This window comes from Cyprinodon tularosa, unplaced genomic scaffold (assembly GCF_016077235.1).
Source record: "Cyprinodon tularosa strain WSP-4 unplaced genomic scaffold, ASM1607723v1 ctg21, whole genome shotgun sequence".
In the NCBI taxonomy this organism is placed as follows: Eukaryota; Metazoa; Chordata; class Actinopteri; order Cyprinodontiformes; family Cyprinodontidae; genus Cyprinodon; species Cyprinodon tularosa.
Window position 1 is genome coordinate 199,241 of NW_024038778.1, and position 15,617 is coordinate 214,857.

At 36.4% G+C, this 15,617-nt stretch overlaps 2 protein-coding genes across 2 annotated transcripts in view; both read right to left on the reverse strand.

Annotated features, from left to right (window-relative positions):
- Positions 1-273: 273 nt before the first annotated feature.
- LOC119783652 (voltage-dependent calcium channel gamma-3 subunit-like) lies at positions 274-9,216 on the reverse strand. The gene is made up of 4 exons (XM_038285274.1): positions 8,734-9,216; positions 5,038-5,121; positions 4,807-4,947; positions 274-2,074 (listed from the first exon to the last, which is right to left on the reverse strand). The coding sequence occupies exons 1-4, from the start codon at positions 8,942-8,944 to the stop codon at positions 1,536-1,538; spliced, it is 975 nt and encodes a 324-aa protein (XP_038141202.1). The 5' UTR covers positions 8,945-9,216; the 3' UTR covers positions 274-1,535.
- A 2,023-nt stretch (positions 9,217-11,239) lies between these two features.
- Positions 11,240-15,617, reverse strand: part of LOC119783658 (protein kinase C beta type-like) — a 68,297-nt gene continuing 63,919 nt past the window's right edge. The window contains exon 17 of the mRNA XM_038285282.1: positions 11,240-14,430. Coding sequence (XP_038141210.1) covers positions 14,278-14,430 — 153 coding nt within the window. The 3' untranslated portion in view covers positions 11,240-14,277. The remainder of the gene's footprint in view (positions 14,431-15,617) is intronic.

Below are 15,617 nucleotides of genomic sequence, written 5' to 3' on the forward strand. Positions count from 1 at the left end.
AGAACTTTAGTTAGTCTATTTGGTAAGCTTTCCACATGCTTCCTAGAATAGTAAGATAGCAAGTAAACTTTATTTATGTAGCACCTCTCACAGTAAAAAAATGTACAAAGTGCTTTGCATAGTGCAAATAAAATCTATCTGTTTATCTACATCTTTATTTTCTCTCTCGCTCTCAATATATATATATATATATATATATATATATATATATATATATATATATATATATATATATATATATATATATAACTAGAACACAGTTTGCTGGGATAGTCCTCCTGGCAGAACTGGTTGAACCAAGTTAGGTTTGCAGGTTGCCTTATTCACTTAGACCTCTACAGTTCTTTCTATAAGACTGAGATCAGGACTCTGTGATGACAGTTTAACTGTAGTATAGCGTATGGGTCCCTTAACCCAGTCTTTATACCTAAAGTTGAAGGTTGGCTGAGGTCCTTTTAGAAGACTCTTTTGTATCCAAGCTTAAAGTTCCTGGTTGATGTCTTGAGTTGTTGTATCAGTATATCCAGATAATGTTGTTTTTTCTTCTTGATGCCATTTATGTTTTTTAAATGCACCAGTTCGTCCTGCAGCTAATTGCCCCCACATCATGATGGTTCCGACTCTGTATGTCACAGTTGGGATTGAGGTCTCAGAATTAAAAGCATCCCCAGTGTTTCATTAAATATAATGACGATCATTATGTTCACCAGAGTTAGGCTTTGTCCTTGAATGCATATGCAAACTGTTGCTTGCCTTCTCATGTTGCTTTTGGAACAACCTTTCAGGCCAAGTTGCTGGAGGGCTTCTTTCATGCTGGATAGTAAAACACCTTTCCAACATTTTTACAAGCTTTGTTTTATGTTCTGTTGGTGATGTTGTGCACATGTCACATCAAAACACTTTATCTCTGAGATACAGAACTTGTCTTTGTTTTAAAAGTTACTGTGTCAGAAATATAATTGGTTTTTAAACTTGTATATGTCCCGGAACAGTCGGTGATAGAAATGAATGGTGTACATTAGGAAACTGGAAGTTGTATCCAAGGATTAACCAGACTTTGAAGGTCTAACACTGTATTCCTGATGTCTTGACTGCTTGCTTTAATTTCTCATAACCTCATACATGTTTGAGCCATAGTAGTCTCTTAATGTAACTGAAGTGTTGTATATTAAACTAGAGGAAGCTTATAAAATACTGTCATCATCTGGGGTTTTTCAAAAAGTTTAATAGCATAACAATCTAAACGTATGTAAACCTTTAAAATCCACAAAAATAATAATTAAACCTTTGTCATTATTCTGGTATTTAGCAAAATAGGACAGAAAAATGAACATTTTGATTAAGGATGTCAGAAAGTAAGAAAATAGGGTGTTGTGTCCTTTTATGAAGTAAGTAAACATCTGTTTCTGTTGACTCTTGCTGTAATAAAGTAAAATGGTTCAGTCTGAATCTGAAATAATCAACCAACAGAAGAAAAGAAAAGTCTCCACTGTCCTTGAACCACGAGGAAGACTGTCTCCCCAGTTTGGCCCCTCTCAGACAGGTGTGGTTCTTCTATTGGACACACAGTTTCCCGGCAACATGTCTGTGTTGTGAGTTGCGGTTGCTAAATCCTCCTCAGCCATGTCAATCTTGCTTTCCTTCAGAGGTGAGTTTAAGGCGTACAAAAGAAACTCTGATCCCATCATAGTGGCGACTTTAGATTCATTGGGGACGCTGGGATCCTGGTGACGTACCGCTGATGTTTGGTAGCCATGTGTGGTTGAGTCTGCCATGCTGTGGTTGCTCCTGTAGCTGTAGCGTCGGCTGCGGTTCTGGTAGTAGCGGTTGCGGTAAGATAAGTTTCGGGAGATGGGTGGCTTCATAAGCGAGGGCCGGCCTTTGGTGCGAAGCTGCCTGTGCTTTTCTATAAACACATGCACTGCCAGGACACCCACCATCTCAGCCAGCACAAACGACAGTGCCCCGAAGTAAAATGACCAGCCATAGGAGTAACTCTTCTTGTTGTCGCTCTGACTGGGGTCTCCTGAGTTGGCTGATATGTACACAATGATGCCAATTATGTTACTAAGACCTGTACAAGAGAACAGAACAATGTGTTAAATGTTTTAGCAATACAATTCGGAAAAAGAAATCTCATTCACATTTACCGACCTTTACACTAATACAACTCAATAAAATTTGATGCAAAGAATTGCTTCAAGGGGGTCACCTAATATACAAACAGGGTCTATTTCTATTATCTGAAGGTCAGGGATGTGGACAAGCTTAAAGCAGGATTGCTGCAGGCGGATCATCTGTTTATATGATGAAGGAGGGACAACAACAATTATTTAATGTAAATATCCTGCTAAACATCTACTAGCGTTTAGCTGGTGCTAATCCTCTGAGGACTACAGTGTTTTCCTGTTTCCTGGTCTGGTTGATGAAGGTAAACTCTCCTCCCTGTGTGCCTTTGTGCTATTTACAGACACATAATAGACTAAATAAATGCTGGATTAATCCTGGTTTATTTTTTCTTGGAAAACTAAAAACGAAACACAACAAAATAATAATTAAAAACTTTTCGGACAGCAACCAGCTAGTCGGCATCATTAATGATGTTAATCCCCTCCGAAACTGAGGGAGAATAACTACTTAGTTGTATCCAGCAGATAGCTATCCTATTTTACCCAACAGGTTAATAATCTATCATTAATTTGAACTATTAATTTAAGAAACGTTTCTGAAAAAACCAAGAGTGGGAAAAACTGGGTCACGGTATCCGATGCCTTCTCCTTCTCTCCTCTTTCTCCTTCCTTTCCGTTCCTTTTTGAACCCCAGACTTTGGGGCGCTGCATTTTTAGTTGTTATCACACTGCTGTTTATTTACACATATTCTTGTTAGTTAGTTTCTTTCGTTATCACTATTTAAATGATGTGCATGTTGCATTTAAGCCCCGGTACGAGCAAACTGCCGGTGACAGACTGGGAGACCTGATGCAATGCAGGACCAAACAATTTATTGCAATTTCACAGTGGGTGGGGGGTGTCAATATATTTATGCTTTGTTTCACTGTTTACTGCTGAAAAATGGGAGAGAAAAGGAAAATTATTTATTTTACTGCTGAATTTAATTTTTATATTTGAAAAAAATAGCGGGAAAAATCTTTTCTTCTTCTTTTGGCCCCCTCAGTCAAGGGCCCTTAGAATTGTCCTAACTTTTCTCCCCAATACGGCGCCCCTGCGTCAGGGTCGTTGTTGGCCTGGCTATCCTCACTTCTCATCACCATGCAGGGGATCAAAACATCTGGCCTGTTTAGCCAAGCGAACAACAAACCTAACGATTCCTCTTTACAGATGCATGGACCAGTTTCGGGAATTTCAGGCCAACAGCGACCTCAATGACTCCCCATTACTAAGGGGTGGACCTGTTTTTAGTTAAATTTGCATGTTTTCAAACCATAACAAGGCTTTTGTTGTGCTACCCTATAAAGCCTGGAACTCAACGCTACTCCAGACATTTGGAATTGAGAAAACTTTCTGGATGGGAAGCGAAACGTCTTCCAACTTGGAAAACAAGTCCAGTGGTTTGTTTGTTGTTTTTTTTTTTCTTTTTGGGAATTAAAGCAGGATTTGGTTATGAAACAATAATTCTAACTTGGAACATCTACCAAAACATTCCTATTTATGAAAACTAACAGACGGAGAAAGGAGAGCTTTAGTCAGGGAAGCAGACAAAACACCCAAACCTAGAAGATCTCAGCTAAGGTGGAGTCTAATTTTCTACCTAATTTAAATTTTTTGGTGTCTTTCACTTCTATATTTTGGTACGGGTTTTTTTCCCCTATTTTTTGTATCTTCTAATTGTATATTTTGATAAATTAAGGTTAGTTTAGAGTTTATGTTACATTTTATACTTTATTCTCTTCTGCATCTCGTAATTTAGCTTTTCTTCTCTTTTTGCCCTCTGAATTTGAATTTCACTGAAGAATTCACCCAAAGCCATAGTTAAAGGCAGCCATTGTTAAAAGAAAGTCATGATGAGTTCGACTTAAATGTTTTCTGCAAGCCATACACAAATATAACCTTTTGCTCTGAATGCAAAACGGTATTTGTTGTGAAAAATCAACCACATCATCCCATTATGGAACATGATGGTGGCATCATTATGCTGTGGGAAAAATATTCTTAGGAGAGTTGCTAAGGGTCAATAGAGTTAAATACACAGCTGAAATAGAAATATAATTGTAACAGGTGGCAAAAAGCTTGAGACTTGGGTAGAGATTCATCTTCTGGCAGGACAACCATCCAACATGTTCTGAACTACAATAGAATGATTTGGATTGAATTATATTCATTTTTTACGATGGCCCAGCAAAAGCCCAGATCAAACTTGATCAAGAATCTGGAGCAAGACCTGAGCAAAGCATTAAATCAGTGATGATTCACTGATTTCAGTGATTTCAGACAAGCACCACAGGTTTATATTTTCAGATCCAGCATAATTTTCCCTTTGAAATGATACATTATCCTGACGTGGTCAAGCAAAATTGTAATTACTTTAAAGGGATTTCATTTAAGTAAGTTTAATCAAAAGGGGGTAAAATACATATTTAGCTAATTGTTTTGTTAAACAGAGCACCAAAACCAATAGAAGAACCTTAAAAGCAGCATAAAACATATTTTGTTTTTAAATTTAACATCCAGCCAAGATGGCAGTTCATTAGCCTTAGCCTGGATTTTATTTCTATACTTTTTTTTTTACTTAGTTTGCAATAAGCTAAGAAAAAAAAACAGTGTTTCCCTGTGTGGTATGTGTCTGACCTGCAGAGACAAACAGAATACCAGCGGTGAGAATGACATTGTAGCGGGACTTGTAGAACTCGCTTGCAGCGACACACAAACCCCCAAGAAAAAGTAGCCCCACACTGAGGATCGGGAAGAGGCTGGAGGCTCGGACTGCCCCTGAAGAGAGACGTTCAGGGGTATTGAAAGCATTGAGTCAGCCATTTAAAGGTAAGATGGCACTGTTAGACATGCTAATCTGCTACTTACTTAGTAAATACTCTGCAGCATCCTGCTCATAGTCTGCATCATCAGGGAAGTGATCAATATCTTTACAAACACCTTGAAATATTCCTGAAAGACAAAGAAAAAAATACTATTTGTAACAAATAGATTCTCATACATGGTGGCTTAAGCTAACAGTTTTCATGATCATAAGATGACCTCTTTTAATTTTTCTTATATTCAAAATTTACTGACACGCTTCTACTCTTTTCATCTAACACAGTTAAAGGAAGAAGAGGAAAGATGTGAGTGGAAAAGCTAACATCCACTCTGTCTTATCGTGGTGTGGATCAACATAGAAAGCAAAGCTCAGCTTAACACAAGCTTCCAGCTGTCACTGAGTCATGCTGTTCCTGTCAACATTTACACACACAGGAATATATTGACAAATCTGTCTCTAACTGCCATCTCGATCGATTAGAAGGTAAATTTGCCCTTCCTGGTAACCAGAACACAGTTAATGACAGTGGATATAATACAGCCGCAGAGAGAAGCTGAGATCCTGCACTGAACTTTTCATTTACAACCTCAAACATTTATGTATTTCATTGGGGATTTTTATTCATAAGCAACAAAGTGCATGTGTCATCATGTACTGTTTTAACCAAGAGGAAAATAGCCACCATTCAACTATTTAGGCATCACTAAAACTGGAGTTATAAAGCAGAGCTAGAACAAAACAAAAGCAAAAACATCACATATGACCATATAAAAAAATGCACAACAACATTATAACTCTAAATGTTTGAATGCAAAGTAAATTGATTTTGCAGCGAATTACACTAAACAACACATCAAGCATCCCTAAAGCATGATGCTGCAAAAACAAAGTGGAGATAGTAAATTTTAACACTGTAGAAGTTCAAAGTTCAGAGTTTGTTTCATCTGATTCTTCCACACTGTTTACTGTTTCCTCCATGGCTTCAACAATACCTTTCCTTTGACATGGTTTTCCTTAAATGGTTTGATGAATAATGGCTGTAAAGTAAAAAGATTCCCCCATTTGTTCTATAGATCTTAACAGCTCTAGAGCCACCTTGCTGCTCCTCTGTTTACTGTTCTCCTCTCCAGCGAGGCGGCTGCGTCTTCGCAGAGGTCAAAGTATTATTTTAGATTTGATACTCATGAGACCGCCAACTGAAAAGCTCTATCTGGCTGCTGTGTTTCTTTGTCTCCATGTTGCCAGTTGTTCACTAATGTCCTGTTACAAACTCTTGGGCCTTCACAGAAAAGCTGGATTTAAACAGAGAGTCACTTTTAACGATAGACGTATTATTAGAAATTAGAGGCTATTGGAAGTTGAACTTCAGAATTCTGTTTAGGGATATCAGAGTAGACGGGGTTAAAAAAATATATTCTACAATTTTTTTGACTTTGTGAAAGATGCATATTAATAATTTTACCTCTACATCAGCAATATGAATTAATCTCCAATATAAAATTAGAATACAACCAATTCATTATTATTATTATTATTAGGGGAAAATGTTCAAGGGGTGTGGATACCTTGAAAGGTAGTTTATGTCTTCCTACTCAACTTCTAGATTAGCTAGTGTATCTTTCAGTATCTGGTTTATAAATGACTTTTTTTGCCTGTTATTCATTCAAATAGTTTTTTTAACAGCAGCGTTTAAAGATGAAAATAATAACTAAGCTTATATGTAGGAAAGGTAGATATTTAACAATAAAGACAAGTAAAACCTTTAAAACATTTCATCTCAGCTACTGATTACTCTGCCTGTTTGTGGCTTTCATTGACTCATACTGACACACAAAAATACTCTCGCACACAATGTTGTAAAAAGCATTGACGTTCTTTACTAAAGAGTTGCCTCTCCATTAAACCACTTTGGAGCTGAGTGAGGGAGTAGCTGGACATTGCCTCAGAATAAAAGAGAGTGAGCATTTAATTTAGTCTGGAAGATTACTGGATCATTCAGTGGATGCTGGAGTATTGGAGGGGAAAGGCTGTTATCAAACATGAATAAATAATGAAAAATATTACTTCCATCAATTTTTGACCCACTATTAAATGTCTGTGCTGTTTTTTCTTCTGCAAGATGAATCCCGATAAATTATTCCATTCAATGAAAAATGAATAGATCAAAGATTGAATCTGGGATGCACTGCAGGGAAACACTTCAAATCATAAACTTCAAGTATGACTCATAATGCCTAAAAAAAATATTTTTTCCAAGGACATAAAGATTTGCAAACAAACAAGCGACCTTAAATCAATTTAAACATTTATTTGCACTTTGGAGAAAAAAAAGATTTTTATTACAGCTTTACTTCACAATGAAATGTGGCATCAGGCTTTATGCTGCACTTTTTTAATGGAGAAAATGTTTTATTGCTATTATTATAATTATTGTTGTTATTTTACAATGCTCTGGCCATAATAAGCTCTTACTTAACTAATCTTTTTTTCATTATTGCATTTTATTTATTTATTTTGCACATTTACAAGCATAAATATTGTTTTTCATTTAAAAACTCCTTTGGCCACATTTAAAGGAAGACGACGGCTCAGGTATTCCCATTCTTTGTGAACTAACAGAAGGTCTGACATACTGTAGGTTATAATAAAATGACTGTCACAAACACTTGCAGTTTAGAAAGCTTTTGTGTTAGAAAATTCTGCTACATGAAAAACCAAGCAGAGGTTGTGCATTGTGGTAGATGGGATCCTCTGCATGCAGCTCTCAGTAGATTAAAAACATTATCAGACTCCAATTGAATAAATATAAAATGATAACTATTGTCTGTTGGGTCTACAGTCTAAGCCTACATAAACCAGAATAATTACACCCCCTACATGTATTAAAATAATAACAAAAAAAGTTTAAATCACTTCCATCGTAGAAAAAATTGGGTTGACTTTACTTTAAAAATATGCAAACTTGTTGCCTAAAAAGAAAACTTTATAAATACATTTTTTGGAACTTTTTGTGCAAATTATACATACAGTCTACACAACTTTTTAATAGTCGTAATACTGATTAGCTCTTTTTGGGGAGCCAGCCTTTAGAGCTTAGTTGCTTGCATGGAGAAAACAATAATTTCCCAAGCTACCTTTCTTGTTTCTTATTATATTATTTGATGTAAATCATGCAAATTTTCATTTGCAGTTTAATAAGATTTATTATCCAGGACACTGAGACTCTGTATGTGAAAAAGCATTGATGCTTGAGCTTAACCCATTGTTCTACCTCTTAGAAAGTCATATATTCTATAACAGAGGAAGGAAACATCAACTGCCATTATTCTGCAGCTTCTGCATGATTCCCTGCACCAACACACCTGCATCAAAAGGATAAATTATTTTCTCGATTTGCAAGCAAGTTTGGCATAGGCCTGGTGATTAACCTTTTATTTTATTTTTTATTTTTTGCATGCAGAAACTGCAGGACAGTATTATTGGAGATCAACGTTATAAAACCCCTTTTCTATAGTATTACCGTAAATAGATCCTACTGAGATCGTCCAGTGAGATTACTTTAGTAATCTTAATGTTATTTGGCATGTGCACATTATAGACTTAATTTGGACTTTACTGTTGTAGATGCGTCTGTTGTTTACATCTTTTAACAGCTTTTTGTGTGTTTTTAATATTTTTCAGCAACAATCATTCAAATTAAACAATGTTAATAAAGTTTTTGCGCCTATATTGAGTCCTACCCTCGGTGCAGCAGGTCCTCCAAAGCCCAGAGTGGGTCAGGACCTCCTCGTTTTTATGGACGGTCTCGTTGTCGTTCAGGTTCTTGGAGCGGCACATCCCACGGGAGTAAAGCCAGTAGTCTGTGCCCACTGCGATGGTCATGAGGCTGAACGCGCAGAAAGCCCCCGCCGTGGTGAGAAGCATCATCATCCCCCTGTTACAAACCCTCATGGTGGCTTTTTTCCCCCCACTTCTTCAAACCGAGCAGCTTCACCTAAAGATGCACCATTTCAGGACTCAGAGGCCGATTAGAACTGGTGCCAAATGTCTCATCTGTGCGTAACTCCAGTTGGATGAAGGACGCACGGGTTTGGAAAGCGTTGCCATTTGCAGGCAGCGCAAAACTCATAAAGTTGGGTCCCCGGGTCTGATGGCAAAGAAGAGGAACAGAGGGGATGTTGCTCTTGCTGAAGCGAAATGGAAAGTTGATAGAGGAAAGTCTGTCCTCAAATAACAGAACCGAGTGATAACCCCGCCTGCCAATGAGGGGGTGTGTGTGGGTGGGTGGGTGTGCTGCTGGGTCACAAAGTCCAGATGAACTCTGCATCGTGGAGGACAGCACAGAAGAAGCAAATTAATACTGAAACAGTTTCTAAAGTTGTAAAATCAGTCCATCATATGCTGCAAACATGTTTAGATAGAAAAAGACAATTAGAAGAAGTTGGAAAATAAAAGAAAGAACATTCACACCTCTAGAAACTTTCCAAATTTTGTTTCATTATAGGGAATCCTAAAATTTGATGTCTATTATTGGGACCATAGATGCATTTTAAAAATACAGACCTAAAAAAAGTGTGATTTGCATTAGAATCCACAATTAAGGCAGCTTAAATAATTTCCTTGGGAAGTAGTAGGAGTAGAAGAGAGTATCGTCTACCATATGTATTTCTACCTTTGAAAAAACTGTTTTGTGAAGGCCTCCTAGGTTCCTTAGAGCAATGATTCTCAAAATTAGGGTCAAGGATAAATTTGGTCTTGAGATCCTCTACAGAAATCAAACTAAACAAAAAAACTGATCATGATGAAGCACAATTATGTTAAAGATATTAAAAACTCAATTAGAAATGGACAAAACCAAACACATAGGTTGTTGGTGCTGTTTTTATTTCTACTATACTTTTTTTGCTATGGTCAATAGTTTGTAGTTTTGTAGTTTGTGTTTTTTGTTGTTTACTTTTTGGAAATGCCAATACTTTGGGCCATGACACCATGGTGGTAACGTTTTTCGTGTCAGAAGGCAAAACGTTAAGGAACCTCTGCATAAGAGCACATTAGTGTACAAACTACATCATCAGGAACAAGTCATACACTAGAGAGGTCAGGGAGAAAGTTGTTGGGATGTTCAAAGCAGAATTTGGTTTTAAAGCAACATCTGAAGCTAACAGACTTATTTTTGTTAACTCAACAAATTCGTCCTTTATCAGGACAGTGTTAAAAAGAAAAAGAAAAGACATTAGATGCAGGTTGCATTGGGGACAGAGGAATGCTAAAAGTATCTGGAAGAATGTGCTCTAGCTAGTTTGCATCAACATGTGAACACGTGTCCAACATACAAGTGTGGAGGAAAGAAGAGCATTTAGGAATGCACCATCCCCGTGCTAAAGAACAGTGCTGGCAGTACTATAGTGTGGAGATGTTCTTCCTTTTTTTTTTTACAGTTTTTCTCAATTTGAACTGGAAGAGCTTCAGTTGTCCACCGTCTTATTAAAGGTGTGCCTTGGATTGATGCTTTTCTATAACAAAGGTAGAAGAGCTTGTCAGGTATGATGAGCAACTGGCTAAAACTAATTACCGGTAGCGAACTACGGCGGTTCAAAGAGAAACCTGATGAGAGGCTACGAAAAGACTTCACCTCAGGGTGGAGGTTTATCTTCCAGAAGGATGATCTAAACATAAAGCGAGATCTTCGACACAATGGTTTGAATTATATTTCTGTTTTAGAGTCCAAATGAAAAAACTGGCAAAAAAAAACTAGCACAAGTCCTACCAATACTTAGGAGCAAGATGAGAGGGGAAAAAAATCAACATTTTAGGAGAGTTATCCACTGTTTCTAATCCATTAGCCTGGTTTTCCCACTAAAATTTGATGTACAAATGCTGCTTTTAACAACAGGCGGTATTAATGAATATACTGGGAGGTTTTAATCAGATGTCGACTGGTCAGAATGGGAAACTTTTCCACTCACCTGTTTAAGACAGGGTTGGAAATGTCTGTATTTATACTATAGCTGGTTGCTTAAAGTCACACCAGAGAATCCCAACTTAGAATACATTTAAGGAGCCAACTCCAGCCAGTCTCTTTGTCAGCCAGTAATTTATTAGAAGAAATATGCTGATGAAAGAAGAGGAAGTCCTTTTATTATTATAATACAAAATAAATGTGTAACCTGCCTTTTATAGTTTGTTTCTCATGTCTGGTTTGATTAGTCAATGAGTTTGTAAACAGAAATAAAACGAAAGAAAATGTAATTTCATGAGGATTCCTTTTAATGCTTTTAATATTTGTCTCTTCAGATAAAGATGATTCATGCATCATATCTAAAGTGTCCTTTTATTTCTTCAGCTTGTCTTCTTTTCCTTTTGAGCTTCTGCCTTTTGCATAGTAAATCTCTCCTCTTCCCCATAGGTTTTTAATCTCATTTCACTACCTTTCACTGTAAGTATGCCAGTGGGGAATGAGAAGGAAGGAACAAATATAAAAAAATAAAGTGCATATGTAAAGCTAGAAGACAAAGAAGAGAGAGGGGATAACAGGATTGCAAAAAAAACTTGGAATCATTGTAAAAAACAAAAACAAAATGGACAGTGAAGAATAGTAGAGAAGTGTGAGATTACATGAAAAAAACACTCCTACTTCTATTTCTCCTTCATATTTACACATACATAGAAACAAGTCTTACAGAGGTATACGTCTAGTTTTGCAGTTAGTGTCGTATAAGTTCATTATCTCCATATAACCTTTGAAAAAACATAAATTCAGCATTTAGGAGTAGAAACTAAAGCAGGATTTTAGCCCAAAGAGACAACTTGGATCAATACATTCAGGACAACTCAGTGTCTTCACTTCAAATATGACAAAAAAATAAATAAAAATAGTATACAGTATCAACAGATATGGCATGCATAGAGGAGCTCCACCACAAGGACTGTCAAAGCTTGTACATCACTAACCCACTGCAATACAAAGAGAATCATGAGGACATGTGAAAAAGAGTAGTTTTTCTTTTTTGCATCAACTTGGAAGACGAGACATGCTTAAGACTAAGTACAGGACTAGCTTAGACATGAAGTTACAAGTCCTAGTTCTGAATCTTGCCCTTCTCTGAAAGGCTGCCTGCACAGACATGTTTGATTTATCAATGACTAAATGTTCATGACGTCATTCTCTGCAGCAGAGGAGAAGGAAATCAAGTAAACAAACACTTGCTTCATGATCGACAGAACACAAAGCTACACGTTTGCAGTAAATCTTGATCCGCTTATGGCAAAGGTCCTCTTAATGTTATCAACTGCTGCTGTTTCCTGGAGACACGGCAGCCACCACCCTGGTAGATCATCATCTCAGGCCTTTTCTGCTCTTCATGTTTTAGAAGAAAAGTCATCTATATGATTACAACTTACTGCCAGTGCTTCTGAGGATCGGTTTGAAAATATCAATGTTTTAATGACATGAGGTCGGCTTGACTTTCTGAAAAAGGTTAACAAATAAGGAGGGAAATGTACAGTACTGTGCAAAAGACTTTAATCAACCGGTATTTTTAATCACTTGCTTCTAAGGAGATGTGTTCTTATAAACCAATTTAATACGTTCATCAACCATCCTGTATGTTTTCTGAAGATGGTTTGAAGTTTTCTTCAGACTTTAGCATCCTTTTACCTCTTTGTTTCTAGCTTACCATACAGGAATTTTAGAAGAGCCTCCTTTGTAAAAAAAAAAAAAAAAAAAAAAAATCTGTTGCAAATGAGATTACTCTTAAATCAAAAGGGGATGAACCAGCGTTGTTTCAAAAATACCAGACTAAATATCTCTGGGTATTTTACAGTACTACAAGCCTTTTACAAAGGTGTTTTTGTCTTTCACTACAGCTTTGAAACACACTGTGGGTCAGGAGATAGAAAACTGTAAAAAGAAAGTAATTCCTCAAAAGTTATCAGCTTATACACTCACAACCTGAGGATGTTGCATCACTCAATTTTTTTTGTCAAATATTTCCACTTTTATGGTCTTTCAGCTGTTTTCTTGGGTGGCTGATTCAGTAGTTAAGCTGGTAAACTCTCGCTAACAGATTTCAGCTTTCTGGGCCACCATCCTGCTGCACAGTAAAACTGTCTGTGCTTCTATTGGATCTGTGACGTTTTGATAACAAAGACAAGTTTGCTATAACATTATATTGACTTTATGTGCTGTAAAAACACTTTGTTTTGCCCTTATCTTAGAAAACTATGGAAATCAATACTTTCAGTCAAATAAAGTTGAATTAATTCCCACCAGTTAAAAAGCTGATTACATGTCATCTTAGCAGCAGATGTTTTATTCATCATAAAGTTGTATTTTTTTTATTTTCATTGCTTTAGCTATATACTTGGAAACCTAAAAACACTGGTATCTTTTTTTTTTTTTCCTCGGTTTTATTTGCTGAATGTCTTTGATATAACAGACCGCTTGCAGCCTGAAATCCAAAGCTCCACTTGGTAAATAGGTCGCTAATTAAACGTCCGACTTTTCTTTGGCCTGTACCATGAAAAATACATTCTTCCAAGCTGATATAAATATCTACATTTGATGATTTGACAAAGTGTTTCATCAATCCTTAGTCGCAATTCATCTTATCAAAATCTACTAACTGGTTAGTCAATTATCAAAGCTTGGTTTTAAACTCATAAGGTGTGCTTTTTACTTCCATTACCAAGAAAGAAGTACATTTCTGCACACGGACCAGCTTAGAAAAATTTGGAGCAAGCTGCCCGCTTACTCTTGCAAATTTTTGTATTACAAATTTTTTAAAACATAATAATCGAAGGGCTTTAGTGAATTAGTCAACTACAAATGCAGCCTTTGTAACAAGCAGCTTTCATCCATCTTGAATGAAAATGTGTACCATCAACTCATGCACCTGCAGGAGGATTAGGTGCAAATATCTTTTCTGGCCCAAACTGCAAGTTTGCTTTCTTTAACACACAAGTGCTAATGATTCTCAATAGAGGTATTTAACATTTCATTCATTGCGTAAACATGTCAAAAGATGCCATCATGAACTTAATATAAGCGAAAAAAAAAAAAAGATGCTGAAGTCCAAAGAAAAGCCTTAAAAGCCCTTTAAAAAGTGTGTATTTGTGTATGTGTGTGTGTGTGTGTGGGGGGGGGGGGGACTTTATAAGATAATAAGGCAGTTTAGCTGTTTATTGTAAGTATCAGGGGCTGTTTAAAACTTTTACACAGTACTGTAGTTGGGCTGATTTTTTTGTTGTTTAGTTTTGAGCCTCGTCTATCCACAGGGATGTCCTCAGACTTGTATGACAAACTCAGGGTTGGTGTAGGAGAATCCCTGGAACTCGTTCTGGTCCAGATTCATGATGAAGAGCTTGTCCGTCGGTGTCAGCTCCACCGCCATCTTGGTGAACTCCTTGTCAAAGTTGCCGACATCTTTGCGAGATTTCTGGCACAAATAATTGAAATAGGTTAGAGACATGCAACTGTGGAATGGTAGATTGAGAAAAAGACATCAGAAAATGTAAGATTCAGAAAAAGCGGAAAGAGGTCTAACAAGAGGCTCTGCTGACAGCTACAAAAAGCACATAGATAAAAGGAAGGAAGGAGACATAATTTTACCACAAATTAAATACAGAGCAGGAACAGACGTGAACATTTATGCAGGAACAAAGATGTACAATCTGTCACATATAAATCCTTTAAATGACAACAAATATGCGTGACTGGGTGAACTATTTGCTCCGATTATAGGCAACCATATTATGTCACTCAGATGGGTTGCAAAAAGTTTGCAAAATGTGAGGGCAAGATTGTTAAAAGCTTTCAATGAAAGATGATGTGATTGACAGACAATAGCTAAAAATGTGTTGCACAATCAGGAGATCTTATTCCCACAATGTGTCCTGAATTGGGATTAAACATGTTGGTTAAAGCTTATTTGAGATGAGATACCAGTAGGGAAACACTAGAGTAGAATTTCAACTCTAGTACTTCACACTTTCTCCAATTTGATTAGTATTTGACATTTAATTGCAGACTAAACGTATTATTGTTTAAAATTCAGTCATAAGGGCTGGCAAAATTCTCCAATTTTAAGGTTGGTTAATAAAAGCAAATTAGCAATAATTTTATCCAATTTAATTTAGCCTTCTTAAAAAGCAAATAGTGGATATTTTATTAATTATTGAAGGATTTCAGAAGTAAAAAAAAAAAGAATGAGTTTGTGTTCTATTACAAGTTAGCACAAATTGCAGTAAAATATTTTTTATTTTATTTCCACATAATGCATTAAGTGCATTCATGGCTAAAAGTTTAACAGTAATGCAAATGTGTTTTTTTAAATAAAACTTTTACTTTTTTTATACCATAAAGTAAAATAAATAAATTAAAAACCTGAAGCCAGTCGGTCCGTATCTGTTTTTAAAACGCCTGACTGCCGTGTTAATCTAATCAGCAGCTGGATCACTATGAAAGAGACATGTGTGCTTAAAACCATTGTTTTCAAGTGTTACCAGTGGTAAAGAAATTATTGCAACTACCTTCACCTCATCTAAAATGATCTCATATCTGAAAATATTTAATAAGAATATATCTGGAGGACAAATTTTACCAAAGACATCAACAATGTCCTGT

What these genes read in the sequence shown, in the direction of transcription:
- LOC119783652 (XM_038285274.1), bottom strand. Translation starts at nt 8,944, where the DNA reads ATGAGGGTTTGTAACAGGGGGATGATGATGCTTCTCACCACGGCGGGG. An exon ending in TGCTGCAGAGTATTTACTAA is followed by an intron (nt 4,948 to 5,037) that starts GTAAGTAGCAGA and finishes GTCTCTCTTCAG; the next exon opens with GGGCAGTCCGAGCCTCCAGC. An exon ending in TATTCTGTTTGTCTCTGCAG is followed by an intron (nt 2,075 to 4,806) that starts GTCAGACACATA and finishes TCTCTTGTACAG; the next exon opens with GTCTTAGTAACATAATTGGC.